Below are 27571 nucleotides of genomic sequence, written 5' to 3' on the forward strand. Positions count from 1 at the left end.
GGGTATAATTTTTTTTTTTTTTTTTTTTTTTGTAGGCAACATTCTTAACTTGTAGCAAACCTAATAGCCTACAAAGGTTAAAAGTAAAAACAACAACAACAAATAAAACAAATTTAAAAAAGCTAGATCCAATGTGGAGTCAGATTTGTTCTTCCCTATTACATTTCTAGAAGATTTTATGGTCAATTCCTAAGTGGAAGCCTCATAACTGGAGAGAAGAGAAGTGCAGCCATCCATAGCCTCCCCCATCCTAGCCTATAGCTATGATCCTAGGGAAGGCTGCAGGCTCTGATACAGAATAGTTTCCATTCTTAAAATCTTCCCAGAACAGAACAGGAAAGCTCTGTGTAGGTGGGTCTCCAGGTGCACCCCTTTTGAGTTTTCCTATCCTGTTTGGTGCTGTGCCCATGGCACCTGGTGGCAGGGTTTACTGCCTTTCTCTCTGACCCAAACAGTCTGAACATCCATTTCCATTCTCTCGTTCCCTTTGGCTCAACCAAGATAGGCTATAAATTTTCAAAGGACGGTAGACAAAAAGCCTAGGGAGAAACAAAAGGGAAGCGAATCCAGGAACTAAAAGACAGCTAAAGCTTACCAAAATACGCAGGTTTCAGACGTTACCACAGCAAACTTGCCTTTTCCCTGACCGTGGAGTCTGCCCAGAGCTCACCTCCCGGCTCTGGTCCACCTCGCCCACCTGCTGCACCAGAGCAGGGTTCAGATCAGGACCCAGTCACACAAGACCTCTGGGAGGCACAGCAAGTGGGTGAGGTTGCCCTGCAGGTTGCTTATGGCCCCTGAGGGAAGGCGCTGCTTTCCTCATGTTTGCCTCCCCAGCACCAAGCTCGCAGCCTGGCACTTAGTAGACTCTCAGGAACGACGGCTGGTGAAGGAATGAACGGATGGAAAGATGGGGAAGGAACGGGCGTGGGGTCAATACAAGCCCATTAGGTGCCATCTTAGTCCCCGGGCCCCCAGCCATTGGCCAGCAAGCCAGTGCCTTACGGGCTAACTCCCCAGGGCAAACCTGTACCACCCTTTGGTGGTAGCTGTTCAGGAGTCTGTCAAGGAGGAAGTAATTGCTATTTGTAGAGAGGGTCCTCCAAGGTGGGTGAGGTGCCATGGCCCTGCCTGGGCATTGCCTGCCTAACCCTACCACAAACTCACGACGTCTAGCTTCCCCTTTGAGCCCTGCTTGGTGATCCTTTTATGAATCTCCTGAGGATCCATCACAGCTTTCCCAGCCTTTTCTAGACTTTCAGGTTCTAATCCCTACACCTCTTTTTTCCTTGGCAAACAACCCTCAGCTTCTAAGCCAATACCTCACTAAGCCCATGAACGTGGTGTCCACCTTCCCACTCACAAAGCATCAGACCGAGTCTGTGCCCCAGACTGCATTCTCTGTGGCCTCCTGCAGGATCTGATCCTGTCCGCACCTCTCCCCATATCTCACATATCTGAGATGCTGGGCCTCTCTGAGGGCTTTCTTCTGAACTCTTCTCCAACCCTTTCTGAGGTTCAGGTTTTAGCTGACAGCTTTTGCTCCCATTCTCTCGGTGAATAATACAGAGGCACAAATTTAAAGAGCTTTCATTACCTTTACGTTGATGATTCGGTCAACAGATGCTTATTAAGCACCAACTCTGTGCTCAGTACTTTTCTAGGTGCTTGGGATACATCAGTGAATCCCGTCTCTGTCCTCGGGGCACTTAACGTTATCACATCTAAATATCATTTACCTCTGTTGCACTTGTTTCAATTCCCCAGCTTTGTTATCGACGAGACATTTCCATAGAGATGTCCCACAGCAGCTGAACAGTATCCTGCCCAAACAATTCATCCTTTCCCACCCCAAGCTGGTCTGTACCCATCCCCATTCTCAAGAGCCCACCCCACAGAGCCACCCTTCACTCTCCTAGCCCTAGTGTTTTATAACATCCATTCTCGTCTCTTCTCTTCAGCCAGCATCTGCTTCTAGTGCAACAACATCCTACCTGGCTTCCCTAATGGTGGCATGGCTGCTACCCCCAGCTCTTCCGGCACTCATTCTCGACCCCGCACCATCACCAGCAAGGTCCCCCACAGTCTACAGGGTATCGTCACAGAATTACACATGCCTACCGATGCTACACTGGCAACTTCCAACTCTACCCTTTCAACTTAAAGCCCTAAGGTGCACTGACTTACTGGCCCACGGTTGCAGGTCATTAGTGACAAGTGGCAGGAATAGGATGAGGTGCTCAAGCTCCAAGTGGAATACCTATCTTGAAGGGATTTTCTTCTTCACTAGGATATAGGCAGTGAAGAGTTGGGGGAAATTATTTTGCAAGGAAATAAGCAAATACATTAGGTCAGACCTCTTTTCACAGGGGAATATATTTAAAGAGTTCATCCAAGAGTAAGTAAAAAAGAATGTTAAGGGCTTCCCTGGTGGTGCAGTGGTTGGGGGTCCGCCTGCCGATGCAGGGGACATTGTAAAGTGCTAGAACAGTGCTTGGCACATAATTAGAGCCATGTTAACTTAAAAAGAAACAGATCAAATCTCTTAAGTATCTCAGGAGGAAGGGAGACCAGGAAACTTTACTAACTTTATGTGGTTAACGATAATCACATGGAGCACAGGAGGCTGTTTCGTAATGAATGTGGGACAGTCTCAGACATGGGTGTTTTCTTTAAAGGTCTGTTTTCATTTCTTGCTGAGTCTCTTTTTACTTCCCAGTGTCATAAGACCTCCTTTCTGGTTGTAGGAGAAAGAAGTTTATTCAACTTAGAGCTGTGTTACAATTAGCAGAGCCAAAGAAAGGGTCAGGGCAGGGACACCTCCCACCACTTAGCAGCTGAGTGGCATGTGTGTGCCTCTTGGCAGCAAACGCCGCTTCTGCTGAGGACAAGCCTCCCTGAGTTCTGTGGGAATCTGTGTGTGACAGATTCCTAGTACTTGGGAAAATAATCTCTGACTTGTTCGAATAGCATAAAAAGGGTAACTGAAGTCCTAGAAAGGAGTAGAAGCGTTCTAGAAATGATACTCTCCTTTCCAACCAACCAGGTCCTCCAGGTACCTGAGGGAGAACTCGTCAGGGTCAGGGGTTTGAAAAGCCTGGGAAGGACTAACATTAGGGGGATTGGAGACAGCTCAGCGACCCAGATGAGCAGACGATGTTATACCTAGTCCCACCCTTCTTCAAACAGTGCCTGTGGTTATAAGCTCCTATTTCTGTTGGAATCTACATCCAGACCTCTTGCTCTGGCTCATCAGACTCTCAACCCTAACAATATGCCTAAAAATATGGAGCAGAAAGGTCCTGCTGGGTCTAGGTGTATGTCCTCACTGTGCTGCAGACACAGAACTACCACTCCTATGTTCAAGCTGGAAGGCAAGATTCTGCACCCTCCTCCCAGCCACCTGGCACAGCTTGCCCCTTCCTCAGGAACCAGCCCAAACCCCAACCCCGTGGATCCTTGTGACACCAGGAGACCCGTGCTGGTCTCTTCTGAGAACCAGCTCCCCACACACACCTGAGACTTGTTCTCTGGTGGTTCAGATTTGTGTGGCTTGTCTCTCCCACTGATTTTGAATGCCCTTAAAGCCTGAAATAACTTCTTCCTTTTTAACAGAAAGGTGAGTTTGAAGTCAAGTGGTCCTGATATGTGAATCCTAGCGATGTGACTTTGGTTAAGCCACCTGGTAATCTTCTGAGTGTGTCGCGTCTGTAAAACGGTTGGACGTTTGGCATAGGATTAAATATATGTGGAAAGTTCCTGCTCGTGCTAAGTTTTCAAAAAACGAGTTCCATCTCCTTTTCCCATCCCTGCAACTTGCTAATAGCTCTTTGCACAAAGCAGGTTCTTCCTGAATGATGTTGGAGCAGTTTGGACCACCGTGTGCCAATTCAATCTGTAGAAGTCGCTGGATGTCTCACCACCTAAGAGGCCTCAAAGTTGAGGATGAGAATTACCTTGTTCATCCTTATACTCCCACTGCACATGGTGCTTTGTACCCAGAGGGTGTAAGTTAGCCTGCTGGATCCAGAAATTTAAGGCTGTGCAAGTTCATGAAATGGAAGAGCTCACGCACTTTGAACGATCCACAGAAGCCCTAGTGTGCAAAGATACCTGAGCTACTCCACCTCAGCCCCCTAGCCCAGGGTTCCCAAGCGAAAGTGCTCCTCAGCCCCCCTTACCCTAGTCCAGGCTGAGAAGTCCAGTGAGGCAGGCTCCCAGGGACAGTAGGTAGGAGGGGCTCCTCCCAGTACCGGCAGCCGGAGAACTCCAAGCGAGGTTTTGAGGATGCAGTGGCCACCTCAGCCACTGAGGAGAGGATTAACCAGAGGAGAGAAGAGGCCTACAGGATAACGAACACCGCTAGCAGGACGCAGATGCTCAGCCCTCCCTTCACCACGACTCATGCACCTGAATTGAGGAAGGAGGGCTGGACACCTATCAGTGTAGTGCGGGCCACGGAGAGCACCAATAGAATGGCATGTTCCTGCCCAGAACCCCAAAGAGCCACCACTCTGAAAATGGGGGACTGGCTGCTCCCCTGGCCAGAACATGAGCCTGCCCGGCAAGGCTATTTGGGAAACTATTCTCGTTTTCTAGAAGAAAGCTCTGCCTATTACACTTAACATCCTCTGCTGAAGCCAGGATACATGCAAGGAAGCAAGAACCAGAGGCAGCTCAGCTGTTTTACTAAGTCAGTGGAAAAGTAACAGTACAGATTTCAGGTGCAATAAGGGAGACGGGGCCGACTGGGCCCCAGCATCTGAGGCCCCACCCCCATGCTAGACAGCTCCAGTCCAGTCCAGCGTCTGAAGCGTGGTCCACATGTGTGTGCGTACGAGCACATGACCTATCTGGATGCCCGAGAGCATCTACTAAGTGTGCTGCCTCCGTGGAGGGCACCGGATTCCATGCCCAGCAGCTGGGCCTGAGAAGAGGCTGAGGAGTCGGGCCCTAGAAGCGGCCGAGCACAGTGGCTAACAGAGCCATGCGGATGTACATGCCATTCTCCGCCTGCCGGAAGTAGGCTGCTCGGGGGTCCGAGTCCACCTCCACACTGCAAGAGAAGGAAGAGTTACCATGTGCCCAAGACAGCCAGACCCCCGCCCCCAAGCATATCCTCAATTTTCATGCCATGTCACCTTATCTCATTGACTCGGGGCATTGGGTGCATCACCACCATCTTCTTCTTGGCCCGGGTCATGATGTGGGGAGTGAGGATGAACTGGCCAAAGCACTGCGAGGCAGAGAGGGGCCCCGTTAGCACGGCCGGGCAGGGGTGGCTATGAGCCCACGAGCCTGGGTTCCACCCCCCGGTCCTCGCACTCAGTTATCGCAAGCGAGGGACCCAGCTTTCCTGGCTGCTAGTCTGGATGCCCAGCAGCTCCAGCCCTGGCTTCTTCTCAACCCTCGTGCTCACAGCTTCATACTCCTGGCTAGAACCGAAGCGCTCCTTCTGGATGCGAGTCATGTAGAGCACGTCGGTGTCGGGCAGCGCCTCCTCAATGCTCTCAAATTCCTCCTGGAGGGTGAGGCCCGGCCAGGGTGAGTGTGGTGCCGGCACTGACCACCCAGCCCAGGTCCCCCACGGGCTCCCAGGGCCTGACCTGCTTAGTGCCGCGGGACGCCACGAAAGCCCGCACGTCGGGGGGCATGCGCAGGCTGGGAGGCGCCACGTAGCGCAGGCTGACGCGATACTGGGTGAGCAGGCAGGCCAGTGAATGCACCGTGCGTCCGTGCTTCAGGTCCCCAACCATTGTGATCTGGGGAGGAAGCCGGTCACCAAGAGGGCCCCCAGACTGAGCACACTCGCACCCCCATTTTAAAGCTCTCGGCCTCAGAACCAGAATGTAGACCTCAGAATGCGTGCAACACGTGCTGAGATGCAGAAACCACCTCCCCACTGTCCCCCTCTCCAGACCATCACCAGGCAGGCCTCCAACCCCTGCCACCACCCTCACCGTCATGCCGTTGACCGTCCCAAGCTCCTCCCGGATGGTGAAGATGTCCAGCAAGGCCTGGGTGGGATGCTCTCCGACCCCATCCCCGGCATTGATCACTGGCCTCCGGCAGTGCTTGGCTGCCAGCTGTGAACACGGGGACAAGGAAGGAGAATCCTGTCTTCTGCGTCTCAGGGGCCGCTACTCCCTGCCGCAGTCCCACTCCTCCTGGGGTCCCCGCACCCATCTGGCCCGACTGAGACCTGCAGTCACAGGAAGTGTGGGCAGGAGGGCCCTCGTGTCCCCGGGTCCAGCCAAATCAATCCTGCCCCGGCACACAGGCCGGCCTCACCTCCACCGCTCCGGGCTGGGGGTGCCGCAGCACCACGACGTCGGCGTAGCAGCTCATGGTCTGCACCGAGTCAGCCAGGGATTCACCCTTCTGGACGGAGGACGTGGCTTCTGAGAAGCTGAGCACGGCGCCCCCCAGCCGGGCCATGGCCGCTGCAAAGGAGCTGCTGGTCCGCGTGCTCACCTCGTAGAACATGGAGGCCATCACCTTCCCCTGGGGGAGGCGGGAGTCATGTGTGCACACACGTGTTCACCTTGGGGAGCGCGTGGGCTGATGCCTGCCTCCCCAACTTACGCAAGAGGGGTGCTAGAACCCTGTTCCCCAAACCTTCCCATGACCTGTTGTAGCCTTGACATTTCCACCATAGTGTCACTCTGAGCTAAAGGTCTGCCTCCAAAAAGCCATTGTTAAGAGTCTGAACGAGACATTCATTCTCTGGGAGAGAAGGAAATACCCTAGACTTCACTCCCACGAATACATCAGCACCAACCAAGTGACCAGATTAGCGGGCCTGTGTGCTGGTGCTCAGGGCCTCGCAAGTCAGCTGAATTACCGATCGGAGGAGGGCAAACATGGGGGCGGCCTAGAGGAGCAGGACCTCCCGGAGTAGGGCTTACCTATGGAGGGTGTGGACTCACACGAGGGGACCTATGGCAGGGGAGGGAGACCCCTCTGACCACCGCACAGCCCTGCTGACACGCGCCTGGATCCCCAGCCCACAGCCCTGACCCTGACCTTGAGGATGTCGAGGCTCCGCTCCTTCTGCACCATCATGCGCAGCGTGTGTGCCACGTTGAACAGGTGAGACATCTAAGAAAGACCCCGAGTGGGACAGGTGAGACATCTAAGAAAGACCCCGAGTGGGCCAGATGAGACACCTAAGAAAGCCCCCGAGTGGGCCAGATGAGACACCTAAGAAAGCCCCCGAGTGGGCCAGATGAGACACCTAAGAAAGCCCCCGAGTGGGCCAGATGAGACACCTAAGAAAGCCCCCGAGTGGGACAGGTGAGACACCTAAGAAAGACCCCGAGTCGCTGGAGCGGCAGCGGCCCCCAGGCGCCCCAGCCCCGACTCTCCAGGTCCTCAAAGCTCTGGGTGTTCCCCTCCTCCCTCCCCCAGGCACCTGATCCTTGGTGAACTGCTGGACAGACAGGATATGTTGGCCCACTAATGAGTGCAGCAGGGGTGAGGTCTGGGGGTGCAGCAGGCCAGGGGTCCCCAGGTTCTGGGGCGACGCCTGTCTAGGTACTGGTGGTGGAGGGTAGCAGGTGCCATCAAGGGTTCCCATCAGCTCTGCAGAGTGAGGGACAGGGCAGAAGAGGCTGGTCAGAGGGTTCCTCCTACCCAGGCCAGATCAGAGAGGTCCCAAGGTGAGCGCGTGTTCCGGGGCATCTCTCACCTGGCTCAGCTGCCTTCCGGGAGGTCTTCTCCTTTGGCTCCTCAGCTACAAAGAGGGCAATAGGACAGATGTAAGCCTGTGGCTGAGGTGTGTGAAGAGCCACCGCTTCCCCAGGACTCCGGATCACAGTGTCTGTGTTAAACCAACTCACACCACAGTAGCTACAGCAGGTTAGGTGAGGGCAGGAAGGACTGGCAGCTCTGGGCACGGACACGTGATTTCCCACAGCGGCTGTTGTGTGTGATCAGTGGTGCCCTCCCAGAACCCTCCCAGTTGGCAAAAGGATCCTAGGCAGGGAGAACGGCCAGGCTCACATCAACCAACAACCTGGATTTACCCCACGCTCTGCTGTCACATGGGACCCCAGCTCCCAGGCGGAGGAACACAGCTGCCCACAACAAAAAAGGGCCTGTGAGAAGCTGTGGGATGCCTCCCTCAAGCTGGGTGGGCTGATTTAGGCAAAGGGGGGCACAGCAGGTCAGAGGAGGGCAGCAGGAAGGACAAGGTAAGTGGACAGAGGTGAGGTGCTGGGGGGTGCTGGGACAGTTCCTAGGCCACAAAGTCCCCAACCTCAGCCCACCTGGGACACTGCGGGGGAGAGGAGCCCATCTGGACACGTCTCTAAGTCCAGGTGGCCCCACCCTCCACGTCATAGGACCTTCCTCTTACCTGGCAAACCTGGGTCAGAGGCTCGGTGGATTCGGGGCGGCAGGTGGAAGCGGCCATCGGGAAGCGCTGGGATGCCCCGGCGGGGCCTCTCTGGGGTCTGGAGAGACAGCACTGGGTACTCACCTGACCCTCCTCAAATTCAATCCCTCAAGAAAAGCCATACTGCTCCCTGTCCGCTAGGGTTCTACCTCCATCATGTACCCTCAGCCCCGCCTCCCACTGGGCTGCCCTCAACGGGCGCGGGCCCACTGGCCTCTCCAAGACGTCTCTCTGCTTGGGTTAATAATGGGGTGTGTTTCCTGTGGGAAGACTCCTAAACTGAGAGTTCATTCTATGTTTTGTAGTAGAGGGGGTAGGTGGTGAGGACATTAAGTGTTAAGTGACGAACGTTCCACCGCGCCGAACCGCCAATGAAGATGTTTATGCTGTCAGCCCCACGCCTGACTGGACCCCCAACCCCGCCCCCCAGCCCGAAGCAGCGCGCATACCGTGTTTAGCTCACTGGCGGCGGGGGCCGAGGGCGTGAGCTGGGGAACAGCCCCCTGTGGCCACTTGCGTACATCCTGTCCGTAGCCCGGCGGCACCAGCACCTGCGGACAGAAGGCAGGGGCGGGCAAGTGAGCCAGACTGGGGTCCTAAAGGGCTGGAAGCCAGCGAGAAGAAAAAAATGCCCTGGAGACCTGCACCCACCCGCACCCAGGGCAGTTGGATGGGTAGTGGGACCACAGATATGTGCTGGGGTGGGAGGAGAATATAGCACGAGCGGGTCACGACCGGCCTGGGCATGGGCCACACACATACCTGCCCGTCAATATAGGCAACCTCTCCTCGCAGGACCACACGGCGGATGGTGCCCTTCACCTTCTGCCCTTCGAAGGGTGTCCAGTGGGCCTTGGAGAAGGGCATGTGGTTGGGGACCGTCCATTCATGCTCCAGATCCACCTGTCAGAGTCACGGGTTATGCCAGGCACGGGCTGCAGCGTGCAACGGCTCCCAGGGCTGGGGAGCCCCCGCCCCCGCCCCGCGGCCTTCAACCCCACACCTCCACATAGGTGTCCTCCTGGGGCGGCAGGTGGAAGATGCGCCGAGGGTTGTGGTGCAGTCGCTGCAGCAGGTCATCCAGGCTGAGCCGGCCCTCGCTCACTGCCGTCAGCAGTAGGGGCAGCATGGTCTCCAGCCCCGGGAAGCCGGGGGGTGGCTGGGGCCCACACTTCTCGTCCACGGCGTGTGGGGCTGGGAGAAGAGAGCATGACCCTCGGAACCGATCGCCTCCACACACGAGGGGTCACGCACGCCACCAAGATGGTGCCTCACTACCAACCCCGATGCTAATTTTTTCTGGGAATCAGAAGGCAGGGAAACTGGGACTGCTGTCATCTTTGGGGGCCCACACCTTTCACCCACATTCTCTCATTTACAGTTTACTCATTTGCTCATTCGTTCTTTCAGTAAATATTTATCAAGCACCTATGACAGACCAGGCACTGTATTAGAGGCTGGGATCCTACCCAGATCAAGGCCCAATCTTCACGGAACCCAAGGTCCTTGCCCGTGAGGATGGGGCACGAGCCCGCCCGGGAAGAGGGGGTTCGGCCTGGGCCCTCTCACCATGGTCGGAGGCAAAGCAGTCGATGACGGCCATGTTCTCCCATAGGGCTTCCACATCCTGCCGGGAGCCAAGCTCAGGCCGAACCTCCCCCTTCCCGGGCCCCAGACGCTCCAGGTCATCGCGGCTCAGGAACAGATGGTGGGGCGCCACCTCACAGGTCACCGGCAGCCCCCGTGCCTTAGCGGCTTTAATCAGCAGGATCTGGGGGAGAGCAGGGAGACCTCGAGGAGGCCTCCCTCCAGGCCCCACCCTGCAAAGTCCCCGCAGCCCACCTCGCCCCGCGGAAAGTCATGGGGCAGATGTGCTGGGTACGGGCTCCAGGCTCCCCTGCTCGTGCCCTACCCCTCTCCTGCCCCCAAGGACTACCCTGATCACCTGGAGTTACTGGGAAAGCAACAGGGGCACCTCTGCTGGGCTCTCACCTCTTCCTTCCGCGCCACGTGACAGATGTGTACCGAGCGCTGGGTCAGCTGGGCCACCATGAGGACGGCGGCAACACTCTGACGCTCTGCGTGGGCCACAATGGGGAGGTGGGACGGCCATGTCTCGAAGTGCTGGGGGCAGGAAGAACATTCCGGGACCGTGCAGAGCCCAAGCCCTCACGGAGCTCCAGACTCACTGCCGCCAGCCCACTGTGCGGGGCCCTCAAGCCAGGAGGTACTGGTTGGCTGCCTGCTCCCACCTGCCCACCCCTACCTCCATCCACTGGGCCACACTGTCCAGCCGCAGCTCAGAGAAGGTCTCGTTGAGGTAGAGCTTCAGCCCTGCAGCAGACCCAGCCACAGCACCCAGGGTCCCTGCGTTTTCCGACGAAGCTCCGAGGAATAAGGTGTAGTCACAGCGGGCGCCAGCCTCTGCCAGCTGGAGAGGGTACACTTGAGATTAGGCCCCTCAGCACCGGTGCCAGCTCGGCACCCATGCGTGGCCTGGGCCCCTGCGGAGGGGCAGAGGGAGCAGGGTTCAGGGAGGTGGGGGAGGCTGGTGGGGGCATGTGGGTCACCAGGAAGCAGGAGGACAAGGGCTCACCTTCTGTGCCAGGGCCAGAGCAGGGGCATCGATGATGGGGGGCCGGGTATTAGGCATGGCACACACCATGGTGATGCCCCCGGCCAGGGCAGCCGCTGTGCCTGAAGCAAAGTCCTCCTTGTGTGTCCCCCCTGGTTCCCGCAGGTGCACGTGGACATCAATCAATCCTGGCAGAACACGGAGGCAGCAGATTAGAGGAAGATTCCGAGACACGAAGGGCATCAAGGAGGTGAACTGGGGTGGCAGGAAAATAAGCAGCGACTGATACAAGTGAGAGGTGGTGAGGTTCGTCAAGGGCATCGTGGACGGAGGAGTAAAAGAGCTTAGAGTGAGGCAGGTTCTGGGCCCTCCCCACTCTGTACACTCCAGGGCAGAGTGGGCCCCACAGCCACCCTGTGCTCCACCCAGGGTCCATGCAAGCTTCTACCAGTGTCCAGAAGCCAGGTTCTCTCACGAGATGCACTTACCAGGTAGCCGCACGAGCTTCTGGGAGGTCATGCAGTCGACATGCACTTTCAAAGGAGGGGCTGGCCCAATCTGTCCTAGGGCCTGCAAAGTGGAAACCACGGTCAGCTTTGACTTAGGGGCAGCCTGGGAGGTGCAGAGAGGGATTGGGTTTTCCCATAACCCAGGCTTCTGCCTCTCTATACCCACCTTCTCTCTCTGCAGCCACAAAGCCTGATCACTAGCATAGCTGTTTCGTACTGAGCTTTCCCAGCCCCAGGGCACGCTCACTTCTCCCTCTTCCCCCACTGACACTGGCTGCCCCCTTCCTGGCACCCAGGTGTCAGTCACCTCCACAAACAGTTTGGTGCACTTGATATCGATGATGAGGGGCACGGAGAAGTCAGCGGCCAGGCGCCGGGTGCGGTAGCCCTTGGTGACAAAGGAAGAGAGACGCCGGCCCCCAGCCCCACGCATGGACAGGTTAATCACTAGCTCGAAGTTCTTCTCAGCGAGCTGCTCCAGGATACTTCGCTGTGGTGGACACTCTCCATCCACTGCTTCTTCAAAGTGCCAGTCCACAGCCGTTACCTGTGGCCCAGAGACAAGGTCGGGGCCAACCCGAGACTGGCAGGGGCCAGGAAGGCCAACCGGAAGGGAGGAGAGGTGGTCCGGGAGCCCATGAGGAGGATGGGGACCAGGCTACCTCTCTTTGCTACAGGCAAAGCATTTTTCTTGACAAGAAAGGTATCTACACTATGGTTACCAAGGACTCTGCGGTATGAGCCCACACTTCACACAGAAAGATAAAATTCTGGAAGGAAACATGCCAAAATGTTAACAATGGTGGGGAGGTCATGAGGGAATTCTTTTTTTTCTCTTTGCTTCTCTGTATGTTCTACCGCTCTACGTGGAATATATAATTTGTACAATGACAAGAAAAGCAGGGGAACAGGGAGAGAATTCCTGGGTGCTCTCACACCCTTGGAGAGTGGGCAGCGTGGGGTAGGGCGGGAGCAGCCCATACCTTGACACCGTGCTCTGTATAGAAGTCAGCAGTGCCCAGACTGGCGTAGAGGCTGTAGCCCAGGCTCTCCAGCAGTCGCACAGTTGGGAGCAGCTCACTTTTGTTCTGAACCAAGGAGATGAGGCTGTGTTTCTCCCGTCTTCCACTTCAAGGTCAGCCCTGGCCCAGGGAGCCAAGGTCATCTGTCCCCCCATCTTCAGGCACCCGCTGGATTCTGTACCTTATAGCTGCCAATGGTCAGCAAGATGTTCTTCTTGGGGATCTTAAAGCCAGTGCTTAGCATGGCCTTGAGGTAGGCCTCACAGCGGCTCTCCCCGAAGCCAGCCACTTCCCCGGTACTGGTCATCTCCACACCCAGCACCACATCAGCACCCGCCAGGCGGGAGAATGAGAACTGGGGCACCTGAGAGAGCAGGAGGTGAGTGAGGGCCAGGCGTGATGGGCCCATATCCTGCACCAGTGGGGGGGCCTCAATCCCCTCTCTCGGCCTCCTCCAGACAGCGGGGTGAGCCTTCCCTGTGCGGCTCCACGTGAACCCACCAATCATCGGCTGCTTCCCAAACATGCTCGGGCTCCCCTCGGTCTCCACGAGGCTACTCCCTGGCCTTGGAACACTTCCTCAACAAGCTTGGCCAATCTCAAATCTCACATCCTGACCGTCCTCCAAGGCTCATTCCAAATACCACTTCTTTTCTTGAGCCTTCTTGAGGGTCACCACCCTCTCTGGAAGTCACACCTCCTTTAGCATTTTGTTTTTATCTCTACTGTGCAGGTTTATCACACACTGTTCTAGAAGCAAGCTGTTTTTGGACCCGACTTCTCTTGCCTCCCATCACTAGAGTGGAAGCTCCTAAGAGACAAAGACCATCTTATTGCCCTGACGGCCCAGGAAGGCCTTGCCCACAGGAGGTGCTTGGTTTATACGCCGACTGACATATAGCTTGTGCAGGAGATGAACTCCCTCCACTATTTGCCTCCCCACTGACTGATGACCTCGGGCTTCAATCCTCCTTACCTTTACCCCCACGACTCCAGAGCCAGTCATGAGCCCCACAGGCTCCACTTCTTCCCCCATGATGACCCGCGTGGCCAAGGCTACTAGGTCCACACCCAGGGTCTTGGAGACGAAGGGGAAGGAGCGAGAGACACGCACGTTGCATTCAATGACTTTCAGCTGGTCGTCCTGGGCAGAGAGGGATTGGTCAGGCCTTCCACAGGTGGGCTTGTGACACCATCCCAGGGACCTTGGCTCTTCCCCCCACTCATCATTCTGTGGGTCATCAACCCGGGACAGGGAGCAGGGTGACTATTACAAACCCTGACAATACTGTGGGCTCGAGCTGTGACCCTGCCCCTCAGACTTTCCTCCTCCGATGAGGGCTCCCTGGCGCCAGGGCCAGCACAGAACAAGGAGGCACCACGGACCTCTGGTCCCTGCCTTTAGCCCCCTCTTACTACCTTGGCAATGAGCTGCAGATTGAAGGGTCCTGTGACCTGCAGCTCCTGGCCCACGGCGTGCACGATGGCTTTGATCCGCTCCAGGGTTTTGGCAGTGATGTCCTGCGGCGGGGTCACCAGCGTGGCATCACCTGAATGCACACCTGCGTTCTCCACGTGCTCGGAGATGGCGATGGCTGCCACCACACCATCACAGGCCACAGCGTCCACATCAATCTCCTAGTGGGGGGTGGGGGGTGGGCGGCGTGCAGGGCAATGTGATGTAGAGCAAGGGCCATTTTCTTCTCCCGCTCGCCCCTGCAGGAAGCTTCCCTTCTTTTAAGAGCCCTGGCACAACCCATCCTATCCAGCCCCCTGTGCCTACAAACTTCTGTAGGACCAGAGAGGGGAGTCGCCCCTGAGGCTGGGAGCCTGCCTGCAGAGACCTGTCTGCAGCCTCCCACCTTGGCCTCCTGGATGAACTTGGAGATGACCACGGGGTGCTCCTTGGAGACAGCTGCCGCACTGCTCAGGAAGCGCTCCAGGTCCCCATCGGTGTAAGCCACGTTCATAGCAGCACCACTTAGCACATAGGAGGGGCGCACGACACAGGGGTACCCCACGGTCTGGCAGAACTGGCGGGCGGACTAAGGGCAAAGGGAGCTTAGCTGGGCTGCTCACACTCACCCGTGACGTCATCCAGCCTCCAGCCCCCCACCAGGCCCCCAGCCCACCTCCAGGTCACTGAGCTCCCTCCACTGAGGCTGGCTGATACCAATGGTGTCCAGGAGCCGGGAGAACTTAAAACGGTTCTCAGCCGAGTCGATGGCTTCAGGGCAGGTGCCCAGCACCCGGCACTGCTGCCGATGCAAAGCCATGGCCATGTTGTTGGGCAGCTGCCCGCCCATGGACAGGATCACGCCTTCGGGGTTCTCCAGCTCGTAGATGTCCATCACCACCTATGGTGCAGGAGGGGAAACAGGTGGCGGCAGCACACAGGGTCAGGGGTCTGAGCCTCCTTGTTCACTGCTCTTCAGCCTTCACCCTCAAACCCCACAAGCTCCTAAGAGTCTTAGGTCCGTCAGCCACTCCTACTTGACTGGCCTCCCAGGCTAACAGGCAGCCTTCATCTGTCTCACCTCAAAAGAGATCTCATCGAAGTAGAGTCGGTCACACATGTCATAGTCGGTGCTGACTGTTTCTGGGTTGTAGTTCACCATGATGGTTTTATACCCCATCTGCGACAGCGAGGGGAATGACATTCAGCAATCAGATGGGAAGAAGAGCACCCAGAGAGTAAAGCCAAAGCAGTACTCCGGAGAGCACCGCCTCAGCTGTCTCTGAAACTGCTGTACAGGACAGCTGCCTTGGGAGGGAAGTCAGACCAGCAATGAAGCTATCGGAAAAGCAGATACAGAGTTCTGGAGAGGAACCACATGTGAGGCACAGGACGGCTTAAGGGGACCCCCCAACCCAAAGCCCTGTGATAGATGTTAAGGTGCAGCAATGACTAGAAAGTGCCAGGGTTGAGTGTGGGTGGAAGGCAGCTGCCAAAGCTGATTAGAACAGCAGAGAAAACCATATGAAAGACTAGCTCTTGGACCTTTCGGAGCTGCTGGATGCAGCCCACAGCACACCAGTCAAACTCGACGCTGGAGCCGATACGGTAGACGCCAGAGCCCAGGACCAGGACATGAGGCGTTCGAAAGCTGAGGTCATGGGTGGTACCCCAGTATGTCAGGTACAAGTAATTTGTCTGGGCTGGCCATTCAGCTGCAACTGTGTCGATCTGCTTCACCGCTGGGCAGATCCCCAGTTCCTGACGCAGCTTGCGAACAGCCAGCTCCGTGCTGAAGAAGAAGGGTCAGAAACGTAGGCCCTGGGAGTGGGGTATGGACCAAGTAGAGGGCGGAGATCCCAGGTAGGGCTCAGAGAGGAAAATTCCCAGGGATGAAGGTCAGAGGCCTCCAAAGCTCCCCACACCCTCCCCTCTGAGGGCCCCTCGCTGGTACAAAGGCTCTCTGCCCGACACTTCTCAGCCCGAGGCCCTCCCCGCCATCCCTGACCTGAGAACTGCGAGGGCAATCTGCTTGTCTGAGAAGCCGAGGCGCTTGGCCTGCTGCAGCAGGGGTAGGGGCAAAGACTGTCCACGGTGTTGCTCCAGCAGCTGGGTGTGTGCTACGATCCCCTTCATTCGGTGCAAAAACCAGCGGTCGATGCGAGTAAGTTCATACAGGCGATCCACCGAGTAGCCAGCCCACAGGGCAGCTGCCACCACAAAGATGCGCTTGTCTGTTGGAGTCTCCAACTCCTAACGGGGAGAGGGCAGACAAGCTAAGCCTCCGTTTCCTCATCTGTAGAAACAAATCTAGTGATACGTCCTCAGAATAATGAAAAATGAGAAATGAAGTCACCGAATTCTCAGCAAAGTGAAAACACAGCAAAGGTCCGCAAGTGACTGGTGCTAGTACTACTGGTAGCAAGCTCAGGGGCTGGGGACAGAGAGAAGCAGGGTCCGTTCCGAGGGTACTGCCAGGGGAAGGGGAGCCGCTTACCATGTCACTGACGGGCTTGACTGTGTGATCAAAGCCCACGCAGTTCTCATCCACCATGCGCAGAGCCTTCTGGAAAGCTTCCTCAAAAGAACGCCCAATGCCCATGACCTCACCTGGAGGGATACCATGTGAGCACTGAGGGCCAGAGGGCAGAGGCAGCTGGGGGCGTGCTGCCCAGAATGTCTGTAGTTGTTTTGTTTTGTTTTGGCCTCAGCTTGTGGCCTGCAGGATCTTAGTTGCCCAACCAGGGATCGAACCCGCACCCCCTACAGTGGAAGCTTGGAGTCTTAACCCCTGGATGGCCAGGGAAGTCCCCAGAATGTCTGTAGTTTACAGTCAAGTCCCACGGTGGTGGGATTTATGGTGTTTCATTGAGAATCTTACACTTGCACCTCTTCTCCCTACCGTTTTCATGTTTTGTGTTTATTAGTGAAATGAAGCTAAAATGCCTACAATGGGCATGTGGATACTGGAACATGTTGCAGTTGTATCACAGAGGCCCCACCCACCGCTGTTGGGTTATCCAGTTATTTGGTTTGCTTTATTCATATTGTGATGATACCATCTGGGATCTGGCTTATCCTTCAAAACTTTTAAAAAGTCTGGTAACAGGAAGATGATCCCATTACTCTATAAATCCATCCAGAGCTAATCACATTTACAGCTATCACTTTAGACTACCTCCTCCTGGACTTTTTTCAAATATGTTTTATACATGATTATAGTACACATACAACTTCTATCCTGCTTTTTCCCTAATGGTAAGCTTGTTCCCACATTCTATGTCACTTTATTACCAGCAGTTTAACTCCTGTATGATTTACCATAACGTAACTGCTCACTTACTGTAAGACATTTAGTTTTGACGTGTTCATCATTCTAAGTGAGGCTGTGATGCTTTCCGTGCTTTAGGTTATCTCCTTAGGATACATTTCCAGAAGTGCATGGGCAATAGGTAAGATAAATCTTCTGGCCCTTGATAAGTATTAGTGGCTTTATAGAAGTTTGCGCTTTACAATACAAAGTATAAATTTAACCGATCTTCTAAGGAGTGTGTATAATCATTTACAACAGTTTTTGCTAATAAGCAAAAATAATTATCTCATTTTAACTAGATTTATAACTACTAAAAAGAGGGAACTTCCCCCACCCCCCAGCCCTGCTTATTGATTTCCCATTCTATAAAGTTCTGTTCATGTCCTCTGACAATTTACCCTAGGGTCTTCAAATATTCCTTACCAAATGTATTTTTCTGTTTACAATCCTAACATTTGTTTCTCTAAAAAAATTTTAAAAACGTCAAGATGGTACCAGTAATGTTAAGTAAGTGGATGAGTGATTTTGCTCAATTCCTTTGTAATGTGGTTATATTATAAAAGTTTTTATCCTGGGTAAAAGAAAAACCCAATGCACTAATACATGCAGGCCTAGAAAAATCCTGGAATCATACATATCCCCAAATTAATCTCTGTATGACAAGATGACAGGTGATTACTCTTCTTTGGTTAAACTATCTTTTCTAATTTCTCAATGATTCATGTATCTTACTTGTATAATAAAAGTTACAGAAAGTTACCATGGCAGATCACACTCCGAGAACACTCAAATAGATGTAAGATACTTAAATGTCTCATCTAGGAATCAACTTTTGATTGTCCTATTTTCAATCCACTTCTTTTAGCCACAATTTATGGCTTCATTCCCATGTTTATTATAATTTTTACGTAACAGAAATTCATCTCCAGAAGGAACAACTTGGCAGTCCTGTAAGATTTCTAAACGTTCTGAGATCATATCTGAGCTTAGACTTACGTGTTTAAAGGCTACTATTGCTCTTAACGGAAATCTGGAACACAGCTCTTATCCTTAGCTGGTGGCACTCTGGTACACGCACATGCTTGTTTTAATGGAAATGCTTTGCAGGACAAACCAAGGCAATTTAAAGGGTCAGTATAAGGAAGCATACTAACTCAATCCCAGCACGCTCTCCACTGCTTGGGGGCTGACCATCATGCCCGTTCACTATTCATTACTAAGTGTCCCTGTTTTTATGAAAAGGTGTCTGATGTCCTGCTCTGATCTTAGACATTGTATTAAAAAACATTTCATTTAGTGACCATGGCAGGAAGTGCCCAGAGAAGGAGATACGCTCAGCATGGCTGCCGCTGCGCTGACTTGGCCTTAGAAGTGTTCATAGGAAAACAGCAGTCGTCGTTTCCCTGAAGTAATCAGTATTTACACAAGCGTGGAGAACAAACTGTCACTGGTATTAACAGCCCAGTGACGAGGCCATGGGCAAAATGCCATGAAATGCTGTGCGTGGAGTTTCATGGAACTGGTCTCACCCATGACAGGCAACGTACCGTAAACAGAGGAACATATGCAACTGGCAACTGATCTAGTTTTCAGTTCTTGGCTCCGCCCTTTACTCAGGCACACACTTTCCTTCTGTGGGACCTGCTTACTCATTCATAACATGAGAGAAATGAGATAGTCCAATGGCTATCACCCCATCCCAAGATTTTTGACATGCCATCTGGGCAGTGGAGGTAGCATGTGTATTCGGACAGATTTCCAGATGCCTTTGATTCCCGCCCCTGAGGAGGACTGCCATCTTAGTTGGAAATATTAATTCTGAGAAACCGTGTTCCCAAGAAGCTGTTCATATAGGAGCTGAAAGATCATGCCAGGGAACTGACTCTATGACATTCTAGATCCTTGGGACGTGTGGGACCCCATGAGGTGATCTGGGCAGGGGGCTCCTGGGATGTGTCTCTCACCGACACTCTTCATGCAGCTCCCAATCTTTGTGCTGACGCGGAGGAACTTGCTGAGGTCCCAGCGAGGAATCTTCACCACACAATAATCCAGACTGGGTTCAAAGGCTGCTGTTCCCCCTGTCACCGAGTTCCTGGGAGCCATCGGGTGACGGTGCCAGAGGACAGAGCAGGAGGTGTAAATGGTGAGCTTCCAGATAGTTCTCTCCATCGCACACATCCAGGCCAACGCCCTTTCCACGTTCCCTGTCCCATACATGTTTTTTTTTAGCTCCCCACCGCCTTTCCTCCCTGATCTCTCCCCAACCCTTGTACCTGAGTTCAGGTAGAGGGATGCCCAAAGCCAGCTTGGCTGCCACGTAGGCCAGTGGATAGCCCGTGGCCTTACTGGCCAGGGCGGAGCTGCGAGAGAGCCTGGCATTCACTTCAATGATGTAATACTGCAAAGAGAGAGAACAGAGAAAGAGTTACCAGATAACTGGCTTAGAAGGCCTGCCTAGGAAAGGTCTCAGAAAGGCAGGAAAATAAAGCCGCATCCTCCAACCCTACCGAAGATAATCCCAGCTTCTACTCCAGGGTCTGGAGGGTTAAAGGGCCTCTTGGCCCAGAGGCCCCAAAATGATGCAAGGCGGTCCAACAGCTACGGTATCAGCTCCACGGCCTCGAGTCCTACCTGCTCAGACTCAGGATTCAAGGCATACTGCACGTTGCACTCCCCAACGATTCCAAGGTGCTGAGTCACCTTGATGGCCGTCTGCCGCAGTAGCTGGTACTCCCTGTCATTCAGCGTCTGGCTTGGAGCCACCACTATGGACTCCCCAGTGTGGATGCCCAGTGGATCTAGGTTCTCCATGTTACACACCTGTGAAGGGAGAGTCCCAGAGTGGTCACTGCCAAAGGGAGTCAGGAGAGGTAGGAGGCTGCATCCCAGGGTCCTGTTGCCTCCGGAGACGCACCCATCCTGGGTCTGAGGGACATCGAACTCTCAAAGATATCAGCCGGACCCCGGCTCTCACAAGGGCTCATACTGCCTGACGCTATGTCCCTCCTCCGTCACTCACCGTGACACAGTTGCCGTAGGTGTCTCTCACCACCTCGTACTCAATCTCCTTCCATCCTTTCAGGGACTTGTCTACCAGCACTTGGCTGGTATGGGCAAAAGCTGGGGCCACGAGAGCAGAGAGCTCCTCTTTGTTAGAGGCAAAGCCAGAGCCCAGGCCCCCCAGGGCAAAGGCTGCACGCACCAGCACGGGGTACCCCAGTCTCTCGGCAGCTGCCTGGGCCTGCAATGAGCAGAGACGAACAAACGGATCAGGCCTTGACTGCGTGCTGCGCGGAGGGCTCCTGGACCCGGAGAGAATACGATGTCGAGGAAACAACACCTGTCCACCCCAACCATGCCCCGAACCTGCTCAAGAGAGTTCGCTGCCTCACTGGGGGCCACGTGCTCTCCAATCTCGGCCATCCTGGAGGCAAAGGCGCGCCGATCCTCCGTCAGCTCAATGGTCTCCACGGGTGTGCCCAGGACCCGGACCCCATACCGAGCGAGCACCCCAGCCTTGGTCAGCTCCACACCACAGTTCAGAGCTGTTTGGCCCCCAAAAGTCAGTAACACGCCATCTGGGCGCTCATTACGTATCACCTAAGCGGGGAGAGAGGAATAATAGGCATTAAGACCCTGGGGGTTAGGGAGTGGATCTAAGAAGTTGGAAAGGGCTTCCCTGGCGGCGCAGTGGTTGAGAGTCTGCCTGCCGACGCAGGGGACGCGGGTTCGTGCCCCGGTGTGGGAAGATCCCAGATGCCGCGGAGCGGCTGCGCCCGTGAGCCGTGGCCGCTGAGCCTGCGCGTCCAGAGCCTGCGCTCCGCAACAGGAGAGGCCACAACAGTGAGAGGCCCGCGTACCGCAAAAAAAAAAAAAGAAGTTGGAAAAACCCCGAGTGACACAGGATCCCCCTGCCCACGTGGGTCCCCTCCTCAGTCTAGCCTCACCCGAGTCATACCTGGGTTACGTAGTGAGGTGTTATTGGGAGGAAATAGACCTTGTCAGCCAGCCCCTGGGAGGTCTGCACGGTGGCAATGTTGGGGTTGATCAGCAACGTCTGGATGTTCTCCTCCTTCAGGGCCTTGATCGCCTAGGGGGACAAAAAGGGCATATCGGCCTCGAATGCAGAAGCAAGATTTTCAGTCTTAGACCAGTATTTCTCTTCCTCTTCTCCCCTCCCTGGACTCTCAGTCCCTAAAAACCCACTTCTGTTCCTCACCACCTCACCTTTCTGCACGTTCCCCAGAGCTCCTGGGTCACTACCTCCCTACAACTAATGCTCATGGCTCAGCCTTGTCTGCTCCTGAGGGCCACACACCCAGAGGGTCAGGGACGCACGTGCTTTACCTGAGAGCCTGAGTAGTCAAACTCTCCGGCTTGGCCAATGGAGAGGCCCCCTGAGCCCAGAATCAGAACCTTTCGTGGTGGTGGAAGCCCAGAGCCTGGGGTGGGAATCCCAGGGAGACAGAGGCGCTCAGCCAGCCGCTCTCGAACTATGGAGGCAAAGAAAGTCATAGAATGTTAGAGCTGAATGAGACCGAGAGATCATCTAGATTAACCCCTCACTTTACAGAAGAATCAAGAACAAGTCATGCCTCTAACGAGTGGCAGAGGCAGGACCAGAAGCCAGGACTTGTGATTCTGGGTTCCTTTGAATAGAAGCAGCATAAATGAATCGTCTTGGCCTGATTGCCTTCCAGCCCTCCCGCCTAACCTCCCAAACACCGATCAGTTTCCCGAGACAGGTCCAACTTATGCCTCTCCTGGAGCCCATTCTTAGATGCACAACCCAGTTCTACTCAAGTGCTTACCTGTCTGGCCCCCAGGGTTCCTGGTGGTGGCTTCTTTCACAGTGTCCAGAAAAATATCAAAAAGAATTTCCATATCTGAAGGGCCAGCTTGGTGCTCTGGGTGAAACTGGACACTGTTGAAGAGAGGGGAATCACGAAAATTGCCATCATCATCGGCGGCCTTGGAGGTAGGTAGTGGGCAAGGTGACGGGGGCCACTGCTGCACTTTACTTTTTGATCTTCAAGTCCCAGTGGGCTTCAAAGCTGTACAGATCCAGTCATCATGCCAGAACCACCCAGGCTCACCTGAAGAAGGGTAGGCTCTCATGTACAATGCCTTCATTGGAGTGATCATTGGCGTTGGTGAAAAGAGGAAGCCAGCTTGCTGGCAGTGAGTCTGTTTCCACAGCAAACCCATGGTTCTGGGATGTTAGAAAGCAGCGCCCAGAGCCCACCAGCAAGCATGGCTGGTTATGGCCTCGGTTCCCATATCTGGAGATGGAAACGTACTGAGTCACAGGCCCCTTTCACCCTCCCTTCACTACTGTACCAAACCCGGCTCTTGCTGATCTCACGACTCTCACCAACCCGCACTCCTATTTCAACACTAATGAGCACCAACTCTACTCCCATTCCCAAGGCTCCCCACACCTCATGAGCACCAACTCTACTCCCATTCCCAAGGCTCCCCACACCTCATGAGCACCAACTCTACTCCCATTCCCAAGGCTCCCCACACCTCATGAGCACCAACTCTACTCCCATTCCCAAGGCTCCCCACACCTCATGTCAGAGGTATGGGCACTTCCTCTCCCCACAAGTCCCACCTCATCTTGTAAGTCTTGGCCCCAATGGCTAAGGCCAACAGCTGGTGTCCCAGGCAGATCCCAAAGACAGGTCGGGGATTCGGTTCAGATAAGACACGGCTCAGTGTGGATACCACGCTGGGATAGGAGGCCGGGTCGCCAGGGCCATTACTCAGAAAGAGACCCTCATACTCTGGAGTGGGCAGAAAAGATGATGTCAAAACCCATGGTTCAACTAGAGAGAAATACCACTAGAGCAAAAGCCCTTATCTCCACCTTCCCTGCAGCTCATGTTGACTTTCAGCAACTGGACCAAGGGCCACATCTTCCACCCACGCTGTTTGTCTGTCACCTTGTACAGACCTAAGCTACTCACCCTGACTGTCTAATGCGTGGTCCCAGGGTACCACAGTGACCTCTGCCCCACGCTGGCACAAGCATCGGATCTGATTATACTTGAGGCCACAGTCCAAAGCAAGGATCCGAGGGGTACCCCCTGAATTGAATACCCGTGGGACCTGAAGAATAAAGGGCGATGGTTGACAGCTGTGATTAGCAGGTATAATTTGCACACACCAATCCCTGCCTTGGAGGCCTCTTCTGGTTCTCCCTCAAGTGTTCGCCCCTCAGCATGGGCAGAATATAACTACTGTGCTTAGTCTGGGATACTCTCCCACTCTACCTCTGTACCTTAATGGAGACCTCCGGCACCAGGGCGCGGGCATTGGGGTCCAAGAAGGGCAGGGTTGAAGGCTCCGTCCCATCCTGGACCAGCTTTCCCAGCAGAGACCCTTGCTCTCGCAACTTCTTAGTCAGCTCCCGAGTGTCCACTCCTGCCCAAACAGCAGACTCTGAGAGATCACTCCCCCAACGCAGTCACGCATGACGTCAGACTTCCATTTCAGAGCCTGAGTCACACACTGTGACTGTTCCATGGGCATCAAAAATCCCAGGCTATCCTGCTGGAAGTACCCTACCATGAAGTACTCTTGCCCCCAAATATCACATATGAATTGAACCACCACTCCAGATCTGTTTATAGAAAATAATACCAAGGGACAAAAGAACACGCTAAATGACAATACAGGAATGTAATCAATAAAATGCAGACTGTGGGGTATTCTAAAGGAAAATCAACGGTTTGTGTCAAATAGGTTACAAGGCCCAAAGAGTAAAGATTATCAACCAAGTGCAATGTACAGACCTTGCGTAGACCCAGATTCAAATAAACAAATTTTTTAAAAAATCAGAAAGTTGGAGAAATTTTAAACATTCCTTGTATATTTGATATTAAGGAATTACTGTTAATTTTTAAAAGGTTACGGTAATGTTATTGTGATCCTGTTTTTACAAGGGTTTTTTTTTTCACAGCTATTGAACTCTCTGTGGGTGAAATGATATTATGTCTGAGATTTGCTTCAAAATAATCTGGGAGTTGTAGTAGTGGTGATGAAATAAGTTTAGCCCTGAGTTGATGAAGCTGGGGATTCATTATCCTATTCTCTCCTTCGGCATGTTTGAAATTTTCCATCTGAGTGAGAGCTCAGTTCCTTCCCCCAGCTCCAGCCCCCAGTCTAAAGCTTTGGAATCAGGTACACGGTATCACAATCTTGGACTCAAGTCCCAAGAGTCCACAGAGTCCTTGATTCTTTCCATCTGGGTATCTGTGCTCCACTCAGACACCCCTGTGCTTGCACCATACCTTGTAGGCCGGGTATGCCACGCTGTTGCAGCCACTCATGCAGGGTACAGGTGGCACTCCAGTGGCTGGGTGTGGGGCAGCACTCTCCTACCACCAGTCCTGCCACGTGGATCCCCGAGGATTCAAACCACTGTCGATGGGAGGAGGAGACTGTGAGGAGCCCAGGGCCACACACCTTCCTGCAGGGCCATGGACCCTGTACTCCAGCCACACTCACTGACCTGTCGTTCCTTTAACATGCCAAGCACCTCATGCTTTTGCCTTTTATCGGCAATGCTGTCCCCCGCATGAAACACTGAACACGTGGGCCTGGGGTGCCTGATTAGTAATTGAAATGACATTTTCCTTTTCCCTTCCTTTTCTTCTATCCCCTTTTCCATGAAGTCACCCCCATTCTCACCCACTGCAGCTTGTGTCTCCTCCTTAGAGCTCACCTAAGTCCACTTTGTTTCTACTTGACTTGCTATTTCCATTGTATTACAAATGTGTCCAGATGTCTTCATCAGCGAACTATGAGCTCAAGAGCAAGGTACCTGACACATGATAGTAGTCAGAGTTTACTGAGGGCCCACCTGGTGCCAGGCACTATAACAGATGCTGGGGGAGGAGCAAGAGCATAAAAAAGGACAAGGTCCTGTCTTCAGAATGTTAATTTGCTACCTAGGGAACCAGAAAGTAACAAAGTAACGTAGATAAAACAAGATCATAATCACAGGGTGTGATAAAAACATAGTGTAGAATAGGCAAGGGCACAATACCTTACTAAATAAAAACAAAGCTTCAGGGTGCAATACTAGGCATTATACCACCACCCCACCACCACCCCCCACTTCGTAAGGGATTATCATTAAAATAAAAAGGTAATGTACGGCTTCCCTGGTGGCGCAGTGGTTAAGAATCCGCCTGCCAATGCAGGGGACAAGGATTCGATCCCTGGTCTGGGAAGATTCCACAGGTCGAGAAGCAACTAAGCCCGTGAGCCACAACTACTGAAGCCCGAGCGCCTAGAGTCCGTGCTCCGCAACAAGAGAAGCCACCACAATGAGAAGCCTGTGCACCGCAATGAAGAGTAGCCCCCGCTCGCCGCAACTAGAGGAAGCCTGCATGCAACAACGAAGACCCAACACAGTCGAAAATAAAATAAATTTTAAAAAAAATTAAAAGAAAAAAGGTAAATTTGCTACTCGATGTAAATTTGCTACTCGATAGGTAAGCTTATAATAACTAAGTAGAGAAACAGATTGTTTATCTAGGAGAAAGTGGCATATTTAAACTACATCTGCTTAGTGGTGGAAGGTTTAAAGAAAGATGAATGGGATCTGAAGGCTAGTTTGGCAGAACCCTCCATGGCTAGGTGTCTGCACATGGACAAGTGCATTTATAGCATATGTGCTGCAGAAGCATCCGTGGTGGGCTGGTGGCTCCAGGAGGCCTTACTCACCTTGGTTGTCAGGGCCTCAATTTTGCAAGTGTATAAACTCAACTTTGACATGTATCTAGAGTTGACAAAGCTGAAGACTTAGGTCAGTTAACCAAGATAGTGCATTATAAACTAGAATGCAGTGAATTTATACAGAATGCAGTGAATTTATGTGATGAGGAATGGTTTTTCCAGGAATACCAAGCACTTCTCTTTCCTAGAGTTTCCTTTTCCAAGTGTCAGGGTGACTGGGAAAGCATATTAAGAGTTAAAGGCTCAGTAACCCTAGAATTAGGACAAAGTGAGTTTTGAGGAATACTGCACCAAGGCTATGGCTGCTCTACAATTAACTTGTGCTGATTTTTTTTTTTTTTTAATTACTTAAACTCTCCGAGGGCAACTTAGTTTCCAAATTCCAGACAAGGAGGAATAGGAGAAACCTCACTGAGAAGGAAACTGAGTTTCTTATCTACATACTGTAAGAACTCCACTGAAAGGTGGTAAAGAATGAGGCAAGGTGAGGAAAGCAGGTTTAGAAGATGATAATCAACTTCACTGGTTTGGCAGGTGAACTGTGACCCACCATCACTGAGAAGGGTGTGACCCTAGTTTCCAGTCTCTTTCCCATTAATTTACGCACTCTTAAAGCACTGCTCCCATCACATCACTCTGCTGCTAAAAAATTTTCACTGGTTCCTTACTAGAGCCCAGACTCTTCGCCTTCGCCTCCTCAAGGTGTTACCTAACAAACCCTGCAGAGTGCTTGTCGATCACTTTAGTGTGTACCTGCTTTCTCCAGAATGCCTAGCGGAATGTCAGTGTCTTCACTAACAGTTAACAATTACTGATTTGAAAAGGAATGTAGAGAAAGCATTGGATGTGGCTACCTTGCTGAGCCCGAACTCATCCACTTCATCTGGGGGAATGCCGTAGTTACCAATCAGAGGATATGTCAGCACTAAGATCTGTGCTTTGTAGGAAGGGTCAGTGAGGGCCTCGGGGTAGCCGACCATACCGGTTTGAAACACTGCAAGAAAGAGGCAGAGCTGGGGCTTAGGCAGGGCACACTTCGGAGCACTGCCCCGAGCGAGGATAATGCCCCAGTGGAGGCTACCCTGACCGGCAGGGATAAAAGGGGCCGGGCTGGGGAATGGCGGGGGAGGGGGTGTGCAGGCGGGAAAATGGCGGGGTCTGGGCAGGGCAGGCTGGGCAGAGAGGGGCAGCAGAGAGTGGGATGAGGTCGGCAGCCAGCCCGGACTTGCTTACCCACTTCCCCGGCAGTCGACACAGCGGCCCCAAAGGGCTGGCCCCGCAGGACCGACCCGTCCTCCAACACCAGGGCCGCCATGGGAGCGGAGCTCAGAAGCCGGGGTGATTACAGAGAAGCGGGAAACGCAGCAAGCCCCAGCGGATGCTAGAACCACGTGAGGACGGCGCGCCCGGATTCGGTCCACGTGGCTAGCCGCGCCGGTGTCTGGATCAAGGGCGGCGTGGACCGCGCAGGAGCCCAGGCGCTCTGGGCGGCGGCAAACTGCGGCGGCGCAGGCAGCTGGCGGCGTGAGGGGCGGGGCCAGGAA

General features: G+C 53.7%; 1 protein-coding gene across 1 annotated transcript; it reads right to left on the bottom strand.

Annotated features, from left to right (window-relative positions):
* Positions 1 to 4671: 4671 nt before the first annotated feature.
* CAD (carbamoyl-phosphate synthetase 2, aspartate transcarbamylase, and dihydroorotase) lies at positions 4672 to 27505 on the bottom strand. The gene is made up of 44 exons (XM_024764516.1): positions 27261 to 27505; positions 26882 to 27021; positions 24575 to 24704; positions 23563 to 23705; positions 23249 to 23390; positions 22894 to 23065; positions 22373 to 22558; positions 22088 to 22200; positions 21624 to 21769; positions 21235 to 21366; positions 20643 to 20876; positions 20296 to 20517; positions 19908 to 20096; positions 19550 to 19674; positions 19238 to 19368; positions 16458 to 16570; positions 15969 to 16213; positions 15506 to 15752; positions 15042 to 15140; positions 14637 to 14861; positions 14367 to 14549; positions 13924 to 14142; positions 13481 to 13648; positions 12686 to 12868; positions 12466 to 12570; positions 11790 to 12029; positions 11462 to 11543; positions 10995 to 11161; positions 10665 to 10829; positions 10391 to 10522; positions 9968 to 10169; positions 9402 to 9592; positions 9161 to 9301; positions 8848 to 8949; positions 8360 to 8456; positions 7691 to 7735; positions 7415 to 7584; positions 7027 to 7101; positions 6292 to 6504; positions 5961 to 6086; positions 5607 to 5762; positions 5420 to 5521; positions 5142 to 5236; positions 4672 to 5056 (listed from the first exon to the last, which is right to left on the bottom strand). The coding sequence occupies exons 1-44, from the start codon at positions 27340 to 27342 to the stop codon at positions 4954 to 4956; spliced, it is 6678 nt and encodes a 2225-aa protein (XP_024620284.1). The 5' UTR covers positions 27343 to 27505; the 3' UTR covers positions 4672 to 4953.
* Between the last annotated feature and the right edge of the window lie 66 nt (positions 27506 to 27571).

The sequence above is a fragment of the Neophocaena asiaeorientalis genome, unplaced genomic scaffold (assembly GCF_003031525.2).
Source record: "Neophocaena asiaeorientalis asiaeorientalis breed wild unplaced genomic scaffold, Neophocaena_asiaeorientalis_V1.1 scaffold345, whole genome shotgun sequence".
NCBI classification, from domain to species: Eukaryota; Metazoa; Chordata; class Mammalia; order Artiodactyla; family Phocoenidae; genus Neophocaena; species Neophocaena asiaeorientalis.